At 37.8% G+C, this 18,543-nt stretch overlaps 1 protein-coding gene across 5 annotated transcripts in view; it reads left to right on the forward strand.

Annotated features, from left to right (window-relative positions):
• PARD3B (par-3 family cell polarity regulator beta) overlaps nucleotides 1-18,543 on the forward strand; it is a 1,515,381-nt gene that overhangs the window by 977,623 nt on the left and 519,215 nt on the right. For 4 of the 5 annotated variants that reach the window (XM_056536585.1, XM_056536586.1, XM_056536588.1 and 1 more), the window contains one exon: nucleotides 9,823-10,113. In XM_056536585.1, the coding sequence (XP_056392560.1) occupies nucleotides 9,823-10,113 (291 nt within the window). Of the gene's footprint in view, nucleotides 1-9,822; nucleotides 10,114-13,522; nucleotides 13,790-18,543 lie in introns of those variants that run through there. The other variant, XM_056536589.1, reaches the window with a different exon arrangement.

Genomic DNA, 18,543 nt, shown 5'->3' on the forward strand with positions numbered 1-18,543 from the left:
TTCCTGACTCATCTGGGGTTAGGGCATGATAGATCATTACGTGTACTGGTTTAATAATGAGGAAAAAAGGGAAAAAAAACTAATTCAGCTCACCACTATGCGATACTGGATGAACAGAAGTCCTATATGGTGCGGAGAGCAGGGCAGGCAAACAGCGGGCCGGGTCCCGGAATCAGATGAACAAAAGATGGGCAAAAAAGCACGGGCCTCCAGCTGCTCCACTTGTAAAGATGAAAGGTGCATTAAACTTGACTTTTAATCCATTAGGTTAAACACATCAGATATCCATTGACATGAGACACACAAAGAAGAAACAACTGACGCGTTTCGAGCCAAATCTGGCCGAATCTGGAGGTCCGTGCTTTTTTGCCCACCTTTTGTTCAACTGGTTTAATAATGTTTATCATATGATTTAATACGTTTTGACATTATCTGTATATGTCTTTTTGTAGATTGATATGTGCTGTGTTATGTGCTTTATCAGAGGTATCAGAAGAGCTGTTGATGTGCTCGTCCACCAATTGATTTTATGAGCTCCTGGAGAAATTTGTGTTACCCCTGGTTTTATGGGCATGAAATAAAAGTTATATTTTAATAAGTCTATTATTCTGTAATATACTTTGGTCGATAGACAGACTATATATTCTGTGAAGAAACAAAATATTGACATTGAAATGTAAGGATGTAAACACATATGTGAGATATTGTATTCAGCTGATTAAGTGAGCATTGGACAGAACACTCTCTCTGTCTCTCGCTCTCTCTGGCTATCTGTCTTTGTATCTATATGGAAAAAAAATTCATGCTGACAGTGAAAGTTCCACATTTCAATGTGCTTCCTGATCTACTCTATGAAAGTTATTGCAGAACAGGAAGCTCACTTACACACCCATCCGATAAGGTCTCACAAAATGAAGGTAAGTGACCTTGGACCTTTTTCTTTTTCTACATCCCAGAGGATCAGTATGCATCCTTTTCAGATCATCCTGTCTGACTTCCATCTGTCAAATATTTCAGCTAATTTCTAAACACACATCAGTATATCCTAAAACACCAAAAAATAATAAAAAGGAGCTTTCTCCACAAAGTGGATATTTTACTAGCATAGTAAAGCCCAAGCGATATCGCCATATAGTCTCAGCATAGTAGTCACACAGATTTTTTTTCCATGTGGTTCCGTAAAGTAAAGTGATGTCAAACAATAGAGAATCAAAGGGGCAGATTTCTAAATGTGTAAAAATGTATAAAATTCAAAATAGTTCTATTAGAGTTCTGAAAACAGCTGGTTTGGTGTCATGTTCCTCAAAAGATGGGGCATTATAGGCAGATGGGGCATTGTAAGTGTCGGACTGGGTATAAATACCAGCCCTGGAAATTATTGCATACCAGCCCCACAGCATTGTGTCATTGTGCTAGCCAACGGCCACCGAACGCAGGCGTATCACTTTACATGGATATACATATATATGTATGCATACCTATATGAACGTGTGTGTGTGTGTGTGTGTATATGTATATATATATATATATATATATATATAAAACAAATAAGGAACTCACAATGTTTTAATAAAATGGTGTCCAAGACCCAATCACAGTGCACAAAATGGCGCAACACGTCATTATAATGACAAATGGCAGCAATGTTTCAAAAAAGTTCTATGTGAAAATCCAGTATACTGAGGCCAATAATACCAGTTTATAAGGAGGAATAATTTCACCATACATATTACCATCATACTGTTACTGACCAAATCCTGTATACTGAAACCAATATTACCAATAATACCAGTATACAAGGGGGAATATTATCACTATACATATCACCATCACACTGTTACTGACCAAATCCTGTATACTGAGATTAATATTATCAATAATACCTGTATACAAGGGATAAATAATACCACCACACTATTATGCATAATACCGCCACTATGCAAAGACCAAGGTTTACCCCGTACAGTGATCATATACAGTGATCCCTCAACTTACAATGGCCTCAACATACAATAGTTTCAACATACAATGGTCTTTTCTGGACCATTGTAACTTGAAACCAGACTCAACATACAATGTACGGACAGTCCAGATCTGTGAAACATGTCAATGGCCGGAAGAACCGACCAATCAGAATGGGCATTTTACTGGTAGAACACCTGTATTACTGAAGTGTATGCACTGACTGGTGTCTGGTAGCGCCCTCTACAGTACAGGGAGGTATTACATGTTCTGTACTCTTTACCTGTATTACTGAAGTGCATGCACTGACTGCTGTCTGGTAGCGCCTCCTACAGTGCAGGGAAGTATTACATGTTCTGTAATACTCTTTACCTGTATTACTGAAGTGGATGCACTGACTGGTGTTTGGTAGCGCTCCCTACAGTACAGGGAGGTATTACATGTTCTGTACTCTTTACCTGTAGCAGGGTTAGCTGCTCCTTTGGACACCAGGTGAGGGCGGCTCCATGTTACTATTTTAGGACTCTGTGTACTGTACAGGACCCTGAAGAAGCTCCTGTCCTCTACATAGACAGTGATTACAGCTCCCAGAAGATCTTTCTTACTTTTATATGTAAGGACTTGCTTTATCTATATTAGTTATCTACTTATTTTTGTTTAATCCTCACCTTATCCTATGTTTGGATGACATTTTGGGGCTTTAGAACCAATTACCAGGTTTCCATAGAGTTATGGTCTCAACATACAATAGTTTCAACATACAATGGTCGTCCTGGAACCGATTAATATTGTAACTTGAGGGACCACTGTACAGGTAGACACCAACACTACATATTTTACTATATGAGTGCTTACAGTTATCTCCAGTGAATCACAGGTGATGTGCAATTTGTTCAGAGTTGTTCACTTTTACTTTTCTTCTCCCTCTCCTGTCCTGGGCATCATAAAGACTTCTCCCAGTCAAGACTTGTCGCCGCAGAATCTGCCAAACATTTTAGGCTTCTTGCTTCAGCACCATTCACACTACTATGCAAACTTGCCATCAATATTGTCTCACATAGTAATAGTCTCCCCATACAGTAGTTAGGCCCCCTTCTGTGCCCCCATATAGCAGTTATAGCAGGTAGATTTCTCCCTCCTTTATATTAGGTAAGTAAGCTTCTCTCCACCCCCCTCTCCCTCCTTATTGCTAGGTGATATTTTTTTTCTCCCTCCACCCTCATATTAGGTAGGTAGGTATGCAGGCTCCTCTTCCTCCATATTACCATATTAACTAGGTAGATCCCCACTTTATTTTAGGTAGGTAAGCAGGGTTCCCCTTCTCTCCCTCCATCTTAGCTAGGTAAATTTCCAGCCTCATTATATTAGGTGGGCAGGCTTCTTAAACCACCACCTCCACCTCCATTCCACATTAGCTAGGTATATCTTTTTCCTCCCCTCTTTATATTAGCTAGGTAGAAAGGCTCCCTTCCCCCCTTTTCACCCTCTATAGATAGTGGCCGCCTGTGCTGTGACTTGGACTTCCTGTGCGGCCTACCGGGAGTCAGTGAGTGGAGGGAGTAGCTTATAGCTCTCAGCTCCGCCACTCTTTGGCTGCTGCATTCAAGATCATGATACCAGTGTCAGGACCCTGTATGCTAGAGTAAGGCAGCGGCCCGCGCTACTTTTCACATTGGGCAGCCAAGCACTAGCCAGCTGCTGCCGGCCCACAGGGCGGGTGGCCTACCAGTAATGTTCCCGGAATCCCTGTAGGCCAATCCGGCCTTGAGCATTGTAGGCAAATTAAATAGCCTCAACTCGCAGCTGTGCAAAAATCTTGATCTACAACTGCAAATGTATAAAATTTGTATGTATTGTGTGTTTTTGTTTTAATGGTTTTATTATCTGCTTAGTAGTTTATGTGTAAATTTCACCCACAGTAGTAGAAAAAAAAATAGTCATACAGTTTGGACATTTCAAGCAACATATTCCTTTGTAGCATTTGGGTTTCACGTTGTACAATTCTTTCCACTTGGCAGGTGCTAGGACAGTAATAGGCTAAATAGGATAAACCTCCACCTCTCTTTGTATAAGACCATGGCCTCCTACCACCAGTAAGAGCAAGGTAAACTTTAGATGACTATAATGACAAGGAAAAAGAACCATTCTTCTAGAAAAACATCTGCTTATACAAAAGCCGGTCTCTGCTGTGAAACTGGCCTAAATAGCGGCTCTTTTCTGTTTACTAACATTGAGACACTGAACATCACTTATTTAATCATTCTTCTATGACTGAAAGATTAAACAGATTCTCGACCTGAGAAGAACCTTGACAACAAAAGGACTCTTTTCAGCAGAATGTTATTCTAAGGTGATTTTCAAGGATTGCTTAAAGCATCCTGTGCCAGACATCATACACAAAGTCTATTGTGTCTGATAGAGTACTTATATCCTATATAGATGTTCTAGGTGAATTTGCCATTTGTCTGAGAAAAAAAGAGAAATAAACACTGAAAGGTGTATTGTTCATGATTGTACCGCAAATTATAGTTTACTCAGTGCGAAGCAGAGGGAGTTTAAGCAATGGACACATTCCATTGGGTTAGTTACTGTAAATGTCATAGATCACATACTGTTGAAGTGTCCAGGGTTTTTATTTGTCAAAGAAAATGTGAACATAGTAAAATGGGAGCAAGTTGAAGTTATTTTGGCTTAATATTTAATGCCTATATAGAGAGATGGTAGAGAATGCTAGCATGGTAATTCTTCTGGATCTCTTACCCATTGCCCAAAATCTGCACTGTATCATTCTACCTCTTTACATTTCTAAAATGTACCTGAATCTAAAGCATTGCAAGTTATAGGTACACACTGCTCTGCCTCCCTTTCTCCATTTTCTCTGTCCCATTGAATATGTATAAGTCATGATTTAACAGTATCACATTTTGCTGTGATTACATTCATGTATCTCATTTTTTGTAGTTGGAAGAACTAGAATGTATCTACCCACATACATATGATAAAACTATATACAAATGGCAACAACCACTGTCTCCTTCCCAAGTACACCGCGCTTTAGATCTGTCTGGGCCTAAATATACATTTCACTGGGCTTTTCAAAAATGAAGGAAGCAATCTGGTTGCTATGGGTAACTCAGCAACTTTTCCTCTGGAAAGGTTTTGATAAATCTCCCCCTTATTCTTTTCAGGTGCCTAAAAATAGTTTTGAGGTGAGAAAGGATTTACCTTTAGGCACAATTTTATAGCGTGTAAATCACTGTGTAAGTAAACTGTATAACGTATCTGGTCCTTTGTTCTAGCCGATATATTAAGGCCCAGAGATGGATTCAGTATTGTGGGTTGTTATTAGAAACCATCAGCAGCAAGTATCTCTTTTATCAGATTACAGTGTCTGGTCTAAGGATGCTTCTCAGAATGACAGTCACCAAACTGGGCACAAATTCAACCTTTCCCCAAGTTAATTACAAATGCACCAAAATGCTTAAGTGCCACTTTCATTGTGAATTAATGACAATTTTAAAGGGGTATTCCAGGATTTTTTTTATTTGACTATGCTACAGGGGCTGTAAAGTTAGTGTAGTTCATAATATAGTGCCTGTACCTTTGTGTGACATTTTTTTCTGTGATTTTCATCCCAATATTTATTTTTACCAGCATACAAAATGACTGTTGTCTCAGATTTTTCCCAGCTTGCAATGTGGCCGAGACCTGACTCACTAGTCAGCTGATGACAGGGAGCCTGTCTGCTTCCATGGGTGGAGGGATCAATATGCAACATCTGGAGGCACACTGATTTGAATGGATACAGCTCATTTATGTTTCAATGGGTGGGGTGGCTGATGTGTGGGAGGGAGGAAGATGGAATTGTGGGATTTTTAGTCAAAAAAAGAAAAGTCAAACAGGAAATACCAGTTCACAAAAAGCTAGTCACAGTGTTATGGTAATCTCACAACATAGCCATTTAGCCCCAAGACAAGCGCAGATCCTTCCTAAGCATGTCCATTACTGTCTGCCAGGTACCTACTAAAATCACCTTATGGTGGATAACCCCTTTAAGACACACTTCTACTGGGTTGGACTAAAGGGTCATGATCTTGGTAAAGGGCCTGTGGCTTCAGTAAACAGAGGTTCCAACTTAATGTGCAAAAAATGCACCAAAATTTTGGCCCATCACTACACAGTCTGAAGATGCACCAAATTTATCAATTAGCCCTGAAGATTGTCTGCCTATGTTTGCACTGTTTAAGGATAAGACAGTTTTAGTAAATATGTAAATGTATTTCCTGGGTTATAAATGTAAATCCTTTGTGTGTAGACTTCAGTACTTCATACTTGTTGCCTCATTTATATCATTTTACCTAATTTAGGTAATTTTCCAAAAATGTGTGGTATTTGCTTTACATACTCCTTTAGTGTCATAAATATTACCACTTCACTGAATAGAAATAGTTAGTTTGGGTTCTGTCATAAACATATTGTTATATAATATACTATTACTGTTAGCATTTATAGTTGTATAGTTAAAGGGGTATTCCAGGCAAAAACTTTTTTTATATATCAACTGGCTCCGGAAAGTTTAACAGATTTGTAAATTACTTCTATTAAAAAATCTTAATCCTTGCAATAGTTATTAGCTTCTGACGTTTTCTGTCTAACTGCTCAATGATGATGTCACGTCCCGGGAGCTGTGCATGATGGGAGAATATTTCTTGCATGATGGGAGAATATCCCCATAGGAACTGCACAGCTCCCGGGACATGAGTCATCAGAAAGCAGTTAGACAGAAAACAGCAACTCAACTTCAGAAGCTAATAACTATTGGAAGGATTAAGATTTTTTTATTTAAGTAATTTACAAATCTGTTTAACTTTCCGGAGCCAGTTGATATATAAAAAAAAGTTTTTGCCTGGAATACCCCTTTAACTCCTACTTCTTTTTTCCTCTTTAATGAACATACCAAGGAAGTGTCAAGCTCCATACGTTCTGCGATCATAAAATGAATGTGCTCCAATGCTCCGGATTAATGTACCAGCAGTGTGCGTCCTCACTGGCGTTAATTGATATCTATAACATGTCCTTTCCTTTGTGATTTAATAGGTTTCACCTGAACATTGCTGAAGCTGGTTGCTATGGCAATAAATGCCAACAGTGGGATGTCATCTCAGCCTTTTTTTATTGTCATCTTTTTATAAGTCTTACAGTAAATTCAATCAATCACTATTTGGAGCCAATGGCTTGGAGCTGCTAAACTTCACTTTTTATTTAGTGTTACAGTGATAATATGTTTCAGTTAGACAAGCGTTAGTGTGTGTTTAGAAACACAAGCAATATAAAGGGGAATGGTAAACCTGTCTGTCTCTTTATTCAGATACTTCCAGGAGGAGTAACTGAGGTATGGCACAAAGCTTGGTTTCTAGAAAAAAATGTATATATGGAGAATGTTAGAATTTTTGATGGACGTGTCCTGAGAGCTTAAAACCAAGGCCACTTGTTTCGTTATAGTTTACTTTTTTCTTCATTTCTGAAACATTTCTCTTGATGGAGCACGACTGTGTTTACCTTCCATCCGGCACCTGTTGGGAGAAAGGTGATAAACATATGACTGACAGAATTGCTGCCTCAGGAACGTAGGTGTCATGTAGCTAAGGACCATTAGATCTTGGAAACCATATTATAAGCGTATGCATGCTATAGCTTTTAGAAAAGTAAAGACGTAAACCTGAAGGTTTTTCCCTGAAATTATGTTTATGGTAGTTTGGCATTAACTCACCAATTAACTAGGAAAATTATTTAAATAATAGTTAGTCTTGGTGCACTGGCCAATACTATGAATTGTGCCTGCTGCTTGGTGGTAATCATTCAGCTTTATTGGGTATTCCAGTATCCCGTGAGAGAGAACAGCTGCCTGGCAATGAGGACAATGCATTGGGTGGGCTAGCACTGAAAGAAAGTCCTTGCATATTGTGCTCATTTCAGGATAGAAAAGGCATAATGTAGACACCATAGTACACAAGTTAATTCTAATAAAAAGAAGAATTAAAAGAGTTGTACCACTTCTTATTCCACCCTGTCCCATGGGCCAAAGCAGAGAGCTACTGAGAAACAGCAGATCTGACTGTGGTAGACCCAAGGCGTTACTTTATTCTATAGACTGACAGCATCAGGGAGCAAACAGTAGTGTCCCTGAGTAATGTGTATTAATGCATTATTAAAATCCACCCCAAGTCCTGCAACGTTTAGATATATTTAAATATAGGTATTTCTATGATACTATAGACATAATAACTTCCTTTTTACAGTTATGTTGATCTACCTTGTGATGCCAGAAATCAAACTTAAATGTCATTCCAAAAACCTTGTGGCATGTGCTAGGGACATTTATTGAGTGTCTAGACCTTGACCAATCACTAGAATGAGCCTGGAGATGTGCATGCTTACCATACGTGACATACGTGTCACCTGACCTAGATAGTCTCGTAATGCAAGTCTATGGGAACTTCTTGTCCATGTAGGCATTTGAATAAGATCAGGATGTCAAGTGTGCAGTCAGAAAGACGCTAGGTTTTTCAATGTTTTATCTGCAAGTTAAAATAGTATACAATGTAACAAAAAACCAACATTTTGCTAGAAGGGATTTGGAGAGAATTTATTAATACACTTTTCCCAGGCAGCATGAATTAGCTTGTATGCAAGAGATGTTGTGATCAAGTGAAAAACCCACACTGTGCATTCCAGCTGTTCTTACTTTCTGGACAGCCCTAGAACTTGTCTATTGTCTGTGGAAATTCTCCACATGGACTATTGCAAAGATTCTATTGTTTCCCGATTAGCCTCTATGAAGTGTCTGGTGCTGTGTGTTGTAGCATATATATTGAATTTTGAAAATTTTAAACACAAATGTCATCTTATAGCTGTGTTTAGAAATAAATGTTATATTTTCTTTTACAGTAGTTAAACACTGATTTCTAACTTATCTCTAACAAGTTTCTATTGGTTTCATGACCTAAACATGAGGATAAGATTGCAATCCTGCAGTTATATACGTTAGAGTCTACCCTTGTTATAGTGTAGTATTACTCTTCTCACCATGATTTGTTGTATGTTTTCTCTCATGTCAGTGGTATTTAGGAGCGCCTATCACTCTCTTTACTTGTTATCCTCTTCTCCTTTATTGGTATTTGTGTTGCTATTTTTTTTAATGTCACGGTGTCAGGTACTATGATGTTATCTGCTGTGTTCTCTTACACCTGCAATGTCCGTGATGTTATTGATGTACACTGAATACTGTATTGTCCTTGTCTGTGTGTACCCATTCAATAAAAGTAAATAGTTTACTTAAACAAAACATGAGGTCAATTTACAGGTTATAGTTACTCACTGTTCGAGCTAGGCACCGGTGTTATTTTAGGTAGTGTTCATAAAAATGCAATCTTTAAGTCACTATCGCTTTATAAGAACTTAATTTGATTCTTTTGCAGATCAGCAGTGATCATTCTTTCCTTTGTTAAAGTTGTTACACTTTTGGTGAAAAGTGTCAGAATGTTCTATCACATGAATGATCTACTGGGAAATGAATGTGAAAACATTATGCTATTATTGTACATCTCTGATAACTATGGATTTAGTCACAATAAGTCAATTGAAGAAAATAGCAGATATTACATAGAAAGATTATGCTATCCTCAGAAATAGGGTGGAAGCTTCTATAGCATAAGATCAGCTATGTGTTAGGCAGCAGGTAGAGTATACATGAGATATTTATCTCTATTACTGTTTGAAATTGTTTTCTGAAATAGTTAAAAATCTTGTTGAGAGACGGTCTGAGTGATTGACACTTTTTTTCCTCTTTTTCTTCTGCAGAATTAATGCAAAGCACCAAGAACTAAGGGAAAAGCAAGCCAAAGTGTTATGGAACTTGACCGCATCTCATGATATTGAAGATGATGATATGGACCCTAATTATGCCAGAGTGAATCACTTTAAAGAGCCCCCACTTCAGCAGCACAATTCCCATAGGACCTATTCGCCTGTGATGGCTGGGTCTTACGGTTACCCTAGAGAGACACTATTGTCTGCTTCAGAGAGGGATCACGTTCAAGACCTTTACGCTAAAGTAAACAAGAAGCAGCAGGCCCCGGATGCAGTTGACAGGTAATAACCGCTAAAGAACAAACCTTATCACTCTTTGGGTCTTGATGGCACATTGCTCATTAAATGAAGTTGTACAAAAAATTGCATATGATTACACTTTACCTTTTTTCCCTGCTGTGTGGTATCATGCCGTTTCAATTAGTCTGGGGAAAGATAGCGGAACTGTGGCATTTGTATCCTGGATCTAAGCTTTGCATCGTAAGACTGATTACCCTTCTAAGGCTTTTCTATAAGGAAGTCGGCAGCATTTAATCCATTTGGCCATTTGAGGATGGGTTAACGATTTTACAAATACCAAGTAATCATTGTTGTAAAACGGACAATTTCCTGGTGAGTGATGTCAAAGGAACTTGCAACCTGGTCTTCTGTGCATCCAGCTCTCTGTCCTGCCATGTATTAATTCCAGACACAAACTAATCAGAGAGATCTCATTCTGGTTATACATAGTTTACCCTTCACCATCATCATTTTCTTCTGTGAACCTGAACAGTAAAACAATGAGTTGTATGATGCCTAAAGGCCAAAATTTTCTTCATCTTTTTAAAGTTTTCCAAGCTTTGAGATAAGGAAAAACTAAGACAAATACATTGTGGAAAGGCAGTCGCCATGTTCACTGCTGCGGGATTGATTAGCTGCTTTTGAACATAATCCTGCTAAGCACAGTCATTCATGGATATTTATAAATAGCCAACAAAAGGCTTGATTGTAGAGCACGATAAAAACAACCACAACGGGGAAAAAAGGGCAACCTTTATACCTGCTGCTGGAAAATCTTGCCGTCTTTATTCTCTTCTAATTTTTCTATTTGATGCCTGCTTGTTCCAAATTTGTACATAAATATCTAGATTAAAACATTATAGTATTCAGCAGCTCTGATTAAAGGGCCGCACTTAGCGGAGTGGTAATGAGCGCTTCTCACACTATTTTCAGCTCCAGTAATGTACTTTGGGCTAATTATGAATCCATTAATAATATGCTATCAATTTAAGAGATTTTAAGGTAATTATCCAACGTATATGGTGCTCTCACTGCACCGCTCTCATCCCCTGCCCTAATGACAAAGAATGTTTTCGAATGAAGTGTAATAATATCAGTGCGGTAATTGTGTACAAATTAATAAGAGGATATTCATTTCCTGTATTGTTTCTCTTTTCGGATTACTAACTTTTGTCTGCACTTTTTCTGGGTTGGTGGAGATACTACTCCTCAATAATTCTATCTTTAATTAAAGTTTCTGTTGAAGTTCCTTAAGTAATGACACTGGTGGAACATACATTTTGTATGCCATTTTACAAAAAAATAAAAACTGGCATCAGGATTATGGAAATCGGACAGGATAGGGGTGAACAAGTTAAATGGTGGGGGTCTCTCATTTTTCCTTCCCCAGATGAATGGAATGAACTATACGTGTGTGGCAAGCGATGCATTCATTCTGTGAGGCTTCCATACATTGCTGAGTAACTCTGTTCATGTGATTTCTGGGGCACCCAGTGGTCAGACCCCCACTACTTATTATTGCATATCTTAGGGATAACTTTTGGAACTAGGTATACCCCTTTATTGCCCGCTTCATATTTATATACTCAGTACCTTAAATGAACATACCCATGTTTTATTGACTACATTTACTTTTATATTGATGATTGTTTTAAAAAAAAAAAAAAAAAATATATATATATATATATATATATAAGATATAAGAACTCATATATATTTTTCTGTTCTTACAATACATTGAAATTTGTGTTTTTAAGGGTGAGATAAGGGTATTTATTTCTCACACCTCTGCAGCACTGGTTCATTTATCCATAAATACATATTTATAGTCCAATTTAGATTCTATTAAACAGCATAGGAAATGGACTACTCAATGCTATTCTTAATGAACTTCAACACGCCTCTTGCAGACTTTCGTATGGTCTTGCTGTCTTCAGTCAGTATATTTGGGATGATGATTCTGGATCAGATCACGATGTTACATGAATATTTTCTACTAGCTCTAGATTTGCAGCTGTTTTTTTCACGGCCTTATAATCTTGTATGAAATGTGACCATAAAATTTTACCTTAATTTGCCAAACTTTCCGGATAAGCTGACACAAAATGTCTGAGCTGCTGAGTGGATTCTTGGAATCAGTATCTGATTAGCTAATGCCTCTAAGTGGCTGATCGGATCATTGCTGTCAATGCTGTGATTGATCACATTGAAAATGACTGCTTTTTCTCCATGGACAAATCTTTGTTGTTTGTTGCTAAGGATTGCATATACAGCGTTTTATATTAGTTTTCATGTTTTTTTGTAATGATGAAAATCTATTTTAATGAAGCAATTGGTTTCCAATTTTGCATGCATTCTAAATAAAGATTAAATGGATGATTACAATGTGTCAGATTAAATATTCAAATGAAATATTTTCCTTGTGCGCCTCATTTTATAATATATAATATTATAAATATGCTACCACCTTATAGTGTCCGTTGATCTCTATGGATATATGCTCACTTGCCTTTAATGCACAGTTTGAATTGCAACCTCCACTTATCCGGCTCTTTAGGCAGAACTGAACAACTATGATGTGAGAAATGATAATGGTCATAAAGTCATTGACTTACTGTATGCCGAGAGCATATATTTAATCAAGGGCAGTAGCTTAGTGTTGTATATTCACAACATTGAGTGAAAACTGGAACAAGGCCCCATCCCTAAAAGTATGAAAGATTTGACAGAAAATCTATGACAGTACCAGTAAAATGTACTGTATACCTCTATATAAGTCACACAGGTGGCCAAGACTAACTTCATTTGCAGCCCTAACTGCCTTGTATTCCACTTTTGTGTCATTTGCAGTTCATGGTAGCAAAGGAGGCAGCAGGACTGAGAGAGAGGGAGATATTAGGGGTAGACAGTATGATTTCTAGCCACTCAATGGAATATGCCACCAATCAGGGATTTTGCAATCTGCCTCCTGAAGCGAGACATTCATCTCACCTCATGACAGATACAGCTCAGGTCAAGTGTATCCTTAGCATGAATGTTTCCTGCTTAATGGTTGTCTGTGCAATAAATAGGGTGAAGCATGGGTGGCCTTTTCTAAATTCTACTAAGGTTTAGCACTCCTTATATCATTGTGTTTTATCAAGATTCTTGTAAGAACTTCTGTAATTCAGCACTGCAGTTTAGTCTTTAGTGAAAGCACCTCAGATATAAAACCTGATCCTTATTTACACAATGATATGGCAGAAAACCTGCATGGTGTGCTAAACCTTTCAACATGCCAGCATCCTCGTTCTCCCACTATTTCACATTATGTCACAGCTGTCAATCACAACATGATTTTCCAGATTTGTTGTCTGATTTCCATTACTTTTTATTCTTCAGTAAAAAATATTAATGCATTTGTCTTATCCAGGAAAGTGCAGTTCGCTGTCATCTGAAAATGAGAACAAGATAAGTGGAAGCACAGAGCCACAGAACATCTTTTCAACAAAGGGAATGTGTAGGGTTTAGCAGGGGTTTCCTCTTCCCCTATACCTGTATAGTGCAGTCACTGCTTGTAATGGGTCTTCCAGTCTTGCCTTTTCCACATACATACTATTGCCTATTAAGGCAAATCTGATGAAACCGGAAACAATAGCTTTTTTTTTTAAATTCCTCTGAATTATCAGTTATTATATTGTACAACATAATATATTTAACATACAGAATAGCTAATTTCAGAAACATTTTATGTTGCATGTATAGCACCAATATATATATATATATATAATGATTATCACTCACATAAGACACATGCTAGAATTCATAGCCTTATTATTATTATTATTATAATTTTTTATCCACGCATCATTTTGGTTAAAAAGATATAGTCAAAAACTACACCATCTGAGTATGTCGACACCAAGAATTTCAACTGGAATAAATACCTATGCCACAGTCATTAAAGGGGTTCTCCACTGGAAAACATTTTTTTTAAAATCAAGTGGTGCCAGAAAGTTAAACAGATTTGTAAATGACTTCTATAAAAAAAATCTTAATCCTTCCAGTTCTTATCAGATGCTGTATACTACAGAGGAAGTTATTTTCTTTTTGAATTTCCTTTCTGCCTGACCACAGTGCTCTCTGCTGACATCTCTGTCCATATCAGAAACTGTCCAGAGTAGGAGCCAATCCCCATAGCAAACCTTTCTTGTTCTAAACAGTTCCTAGAATGGACAGAGGTGTCAGCAGAGAGCACAGTGTTCAGGCAGAAAGGAAATATAAAAAGAAAAGAACTTCCTCTTTAGTATACAGCAGCTAATAAATACTGGAAGGATTAAGATTTTTTAATAGAAGTAATTTACAAATCTGTTTAACTTCCTGGCACCAGTTGATTTAAAAGACATTTTTTTTTCCAGTGGAGTACCCCTTTAGAGGAAATATGTAATCAGTGTCAACAGGCACTAACCTGTCAGTACAGACAGGTATTGCAGGTGACACTAATGACAACGATACTTACCTTGTCCCATTCCGTGCTGTGGCTCTTTGGTATCTTCAGCTCCGGGCCAAACTTGCAGCATGGGCGGAGCTTAGTGGTGTCACCACTGCGGTTCTCTGCTGGGTCCCTCTGCTGGCAAACAGTAAACTGGAGCTGAAGATATTGAAGAGGATAGCCGGAGAACCACAGCACGGAACTGGACCAGGTAAGTATCGTTGTCATCACTGTCACCTACACTACCTGTCTGTGACACTGATGACAGATTTCCTTTAACCCCTTAAGGACTCAGGGTTTTTCCGTTTTTGTATATAAATTTTTTCCTCATCACCTTCTAAAAATCATAACCCTTTCAATTTTGCACCTTAAATTCCATATTATGGCTTATTTTTGTGTCACCAATTTTACGTTGCAGTGAAATTATTCATTTTACCAAAATAACCACAGCAAAACAGAAAAAAAAATTCATTGTGCGACAAAATTGAAGAAAAAACACCATTTTGTAAATTTTGGTGGCTTCCGTGTCTACGCGGTGCATTTTTCAGTAAAAATGACACATTATCTTTATTCTGTAGGTCCATATGATTAAAATGATACCCTATTTATATTGGTTTGATTTTGTCTTACTTCTAAAAAAAAAATCATAACTACATGCAGGAAAATGTATACGTTTAAAATTGTCATATTCTGACCCCTATAACTTTTTTATTTTTCTGCGTACGGGCCGGTATGAGGGCTCATTTTTTGCGCCGTGATCTGAAGTTTTTATCAGTACCATTTTTATATTGATCATACTTGTTGATCGCTTTTTATTCATTTTTTCATGATATAAAAAGAATATGACATTTTAGACTTTGGAATTTTCTTGCGCGTACGCCATTGACCATGCGGTTTAATTAACAATATATTTTTATAGTTCGGATATTTCTACACGTGGTGATACCACATATGTTTATTTTTATTTACACAGTTTTTTTTTAAATGGGAATAGTGGGGTGATTCTTACTTTTATTAGGGAAGGGGTTAAATGATCGATCTTAACTTTTTTTTTAAATTTTTTTTGCAGTGTTATATCCCCCCCTAGTGGCTATTACACTGCACACACTGATCTGCTACACAGATCAGTGTTATTGGCGGTCAATTGCTCAAGCCTGGATTTCAGGCTTGGAGCAATCAATCACCAATCGGACATGACGAAGGCAGGTAAGGGGAGGGGCGATTTCCCCGCGATGGTCCTAATCAGCCCGACTGAGCTGCCGGGAACCTTTCACTTTAATTTTAGACACGACGATCAACTTTGAACGCCGCGTCTAAAGGGTTAATAGCGCGCAGCACAACGATTTGTGCCGCACGCTATTAGCCCAGGGTCACGGCTTTTATTAACCGCTGGGACCGACCCGGTATGATGCGGGGTCATGGCGTGACCACGCGTTATATACTGGAACCGGGCGCAGGGCGTACAGGTACGCCTTGCGTCCTTAAGAGGTTAAGCATCAAGCTGCATATTTATGGACATCATAATTCAATACTGTAGTTATGTGGAAAGGCTCAAAGAACAGACTATGCACAAATAACCAATAGAATATTACCAAAAAATGGCCCTGATTTATCAAAATGTGTGAGAGAAAAACTGTTAGAATTTTCCTATAACAACCAATCATAGCTCAGTTTTCATATCTTAACCAGCTCTGGTAAAGTGAAAGCTGAGCTGTGATTGGTTGCTTTGGGCAAAATCCTTCCAGTTTTTCTCTCACACATTTTGATAAATCAGGGCCTATATCTTTATCAATTTGTCAATTAAACAGTCACCATAATAATATTTACAGTATTCAGAAGAGATCAGAAAACGTCAGCACGTGACCAAAATATAATGAATCAAGCACAAGTCACTCCCACTGGGATATAGGAGCCATAGTGGCCATAACCACTACTCTAAGGCTGGGTTCACAAGGCAGAATGTCCAAACGGAAACACTCCGTGTGAACGTTCTGCAAACTGCGGTCGGAAAAACGCTTGGAAATGCGCTGTCTCAATAGACAGCAATGCATTTCCCTGTGGGCTCCGTACAAACATTGAACATGTTCATTGTTTTTGTGAATGCTGGAATCAGGATTTACGCTCAGAAACATCTGTAGTGGAAATTCTGCTGTGTCTGTAGTGAAGCGGAATCCCATTGAAATCAATGAATTTCTGTGCGGTATTCTTATGTGAAATTCCACACATAAATTCTGCCGCATGAGCATAGCCTAACTACTTAACCGTTTAGCATAAGTACCAAGATAAATGATCACACAGATCCATTATTTCAATCATTCATACTCTTAGGGACCTGTGACTTCCTCAGGGGGTAATATTTTGTTGGTCTGCATCTTGCTTTTATAGCATGTAGTTTTTGGGTATTTCACACGTATTTCACTCACACAAACTGGAATAAGACAACATACAAACATGGACTCCTGTATATAGTCTGTAGAGATGTGTACACATCACAGTTTATATACTGTATAAGGAACAATACTTTCCAAATAGCCTTTGGAAATAGTGTGCTTTTTTGTGTTGGGCGCGAATATTCGCATTTCGAATTTTTATCGCGAATATTGAATTTGCAAATATTGCGAATATATTCGCTATATATTCGAAATTACGAATATTTACTTTTTCGCATATGCGTATATTCGCACATGTGAATATTCGCATATTCCTTCTTTTCACTTGTGGGCCAATTAGAATGATGCAAATACACTTGTCAGAGGTTATCAGCTACATCCCTAGCAACCAACAGTAAAGTTGCCCACCTCCTCACTGTTTTCTTCCTTGAATACGTGAATATTCACATATGCGAATATAACGAATACACAAAATTCGCAAATATAGGACGAATATTCATCTATATATTCACGAATTATTGCGAATTTGAATATGGCCAATGCCGCTCATCACTAGTGTTTTTCACATTTATAGCAAAGCAGTTGTTAGTAGCATGGTTTAACTAGGAGGCAGAGGTTGTAATAACATATAATAGAGGGCATATTGGGGCCAATCTAAATGAGTTGTAGACATGTTGCTATATCCCAAAAATGAAAAAAAAAAAAAGACTGGTACAGAGTGCCTTCAAATCAATAAAAATAATCCCCATAAATAAGCATGTAATAATAATAAAAAAAAAAAAAATATATATATATATATATATATATATATATATAATGTATATATATTCTATACATTGCATAATGAGGCATATATGTAAGGGTGCGTTCACATGTGTTTTCTGCTGCAGATTTGCTGTAGCAGATATTGCTACCCATTGAAGTCAATGGGGAGTGAAAATCTGCAGCAACAAATCTGCAGCAAAATATATGCACATGTGAACGCACCTAGTGTGTGCACTGTACACCTCACTGACCCGCACAGTCTGTAATATTGCCATTGTGCTTGATTTATCATATTTTGGTCACATGCTGATGTTTTCTGATGTCTTCTGAATGCTATACATATACTTGTTGCTTTTAACATATTAATTCATAAAGATATGATTTTTTTTGTGTGTGTGTGTGTTTTTGATGACTCAAACTTTCTGGTGTGTGCTGTATCTGAATATGGCCTAATAAATATGACTCTTCCCTATGCTAAGTAGTTCCGGAATATTTTAGGTAATTGACTATCACTAGGCACTGTAGTCAGCGGGTGGCTTTGGTAGACCTCCTTGCTTATTTTGCCACCAAAATCTCCAAAAGTTTTGGTAAAACTAATTACTGATACAGCACTAAGATGGTTTTGAAAAGATGGCTTGTCAGCGACAAAGTGTACCTGTAATGATGACCCATGGCAGGATATATGTTTAAACACCCCAGGCAATCTCGTAGTCGGAGGCTTTTCCAGAGACTGATGTGATCAAGAGTGCCAAAAGCCCCTTAAAAGTCAATGGAATTTCTGGCATTCCGACTCCTGATCGCATTAGT

The sequence above is a fragment of the Hyla sarda genome, chromosome 8 (assembly GCF_029499605.1).
Source record: "Hyla sarda isolate aHylSar1 chromosome 8, aHylSar1.hap1, whole genome shotgun sequence".
NCBI lineage: Eukaryota > Metazoa > Chordata > Amphibia > Anura > Hylidae > Hyla > Hyla sarda.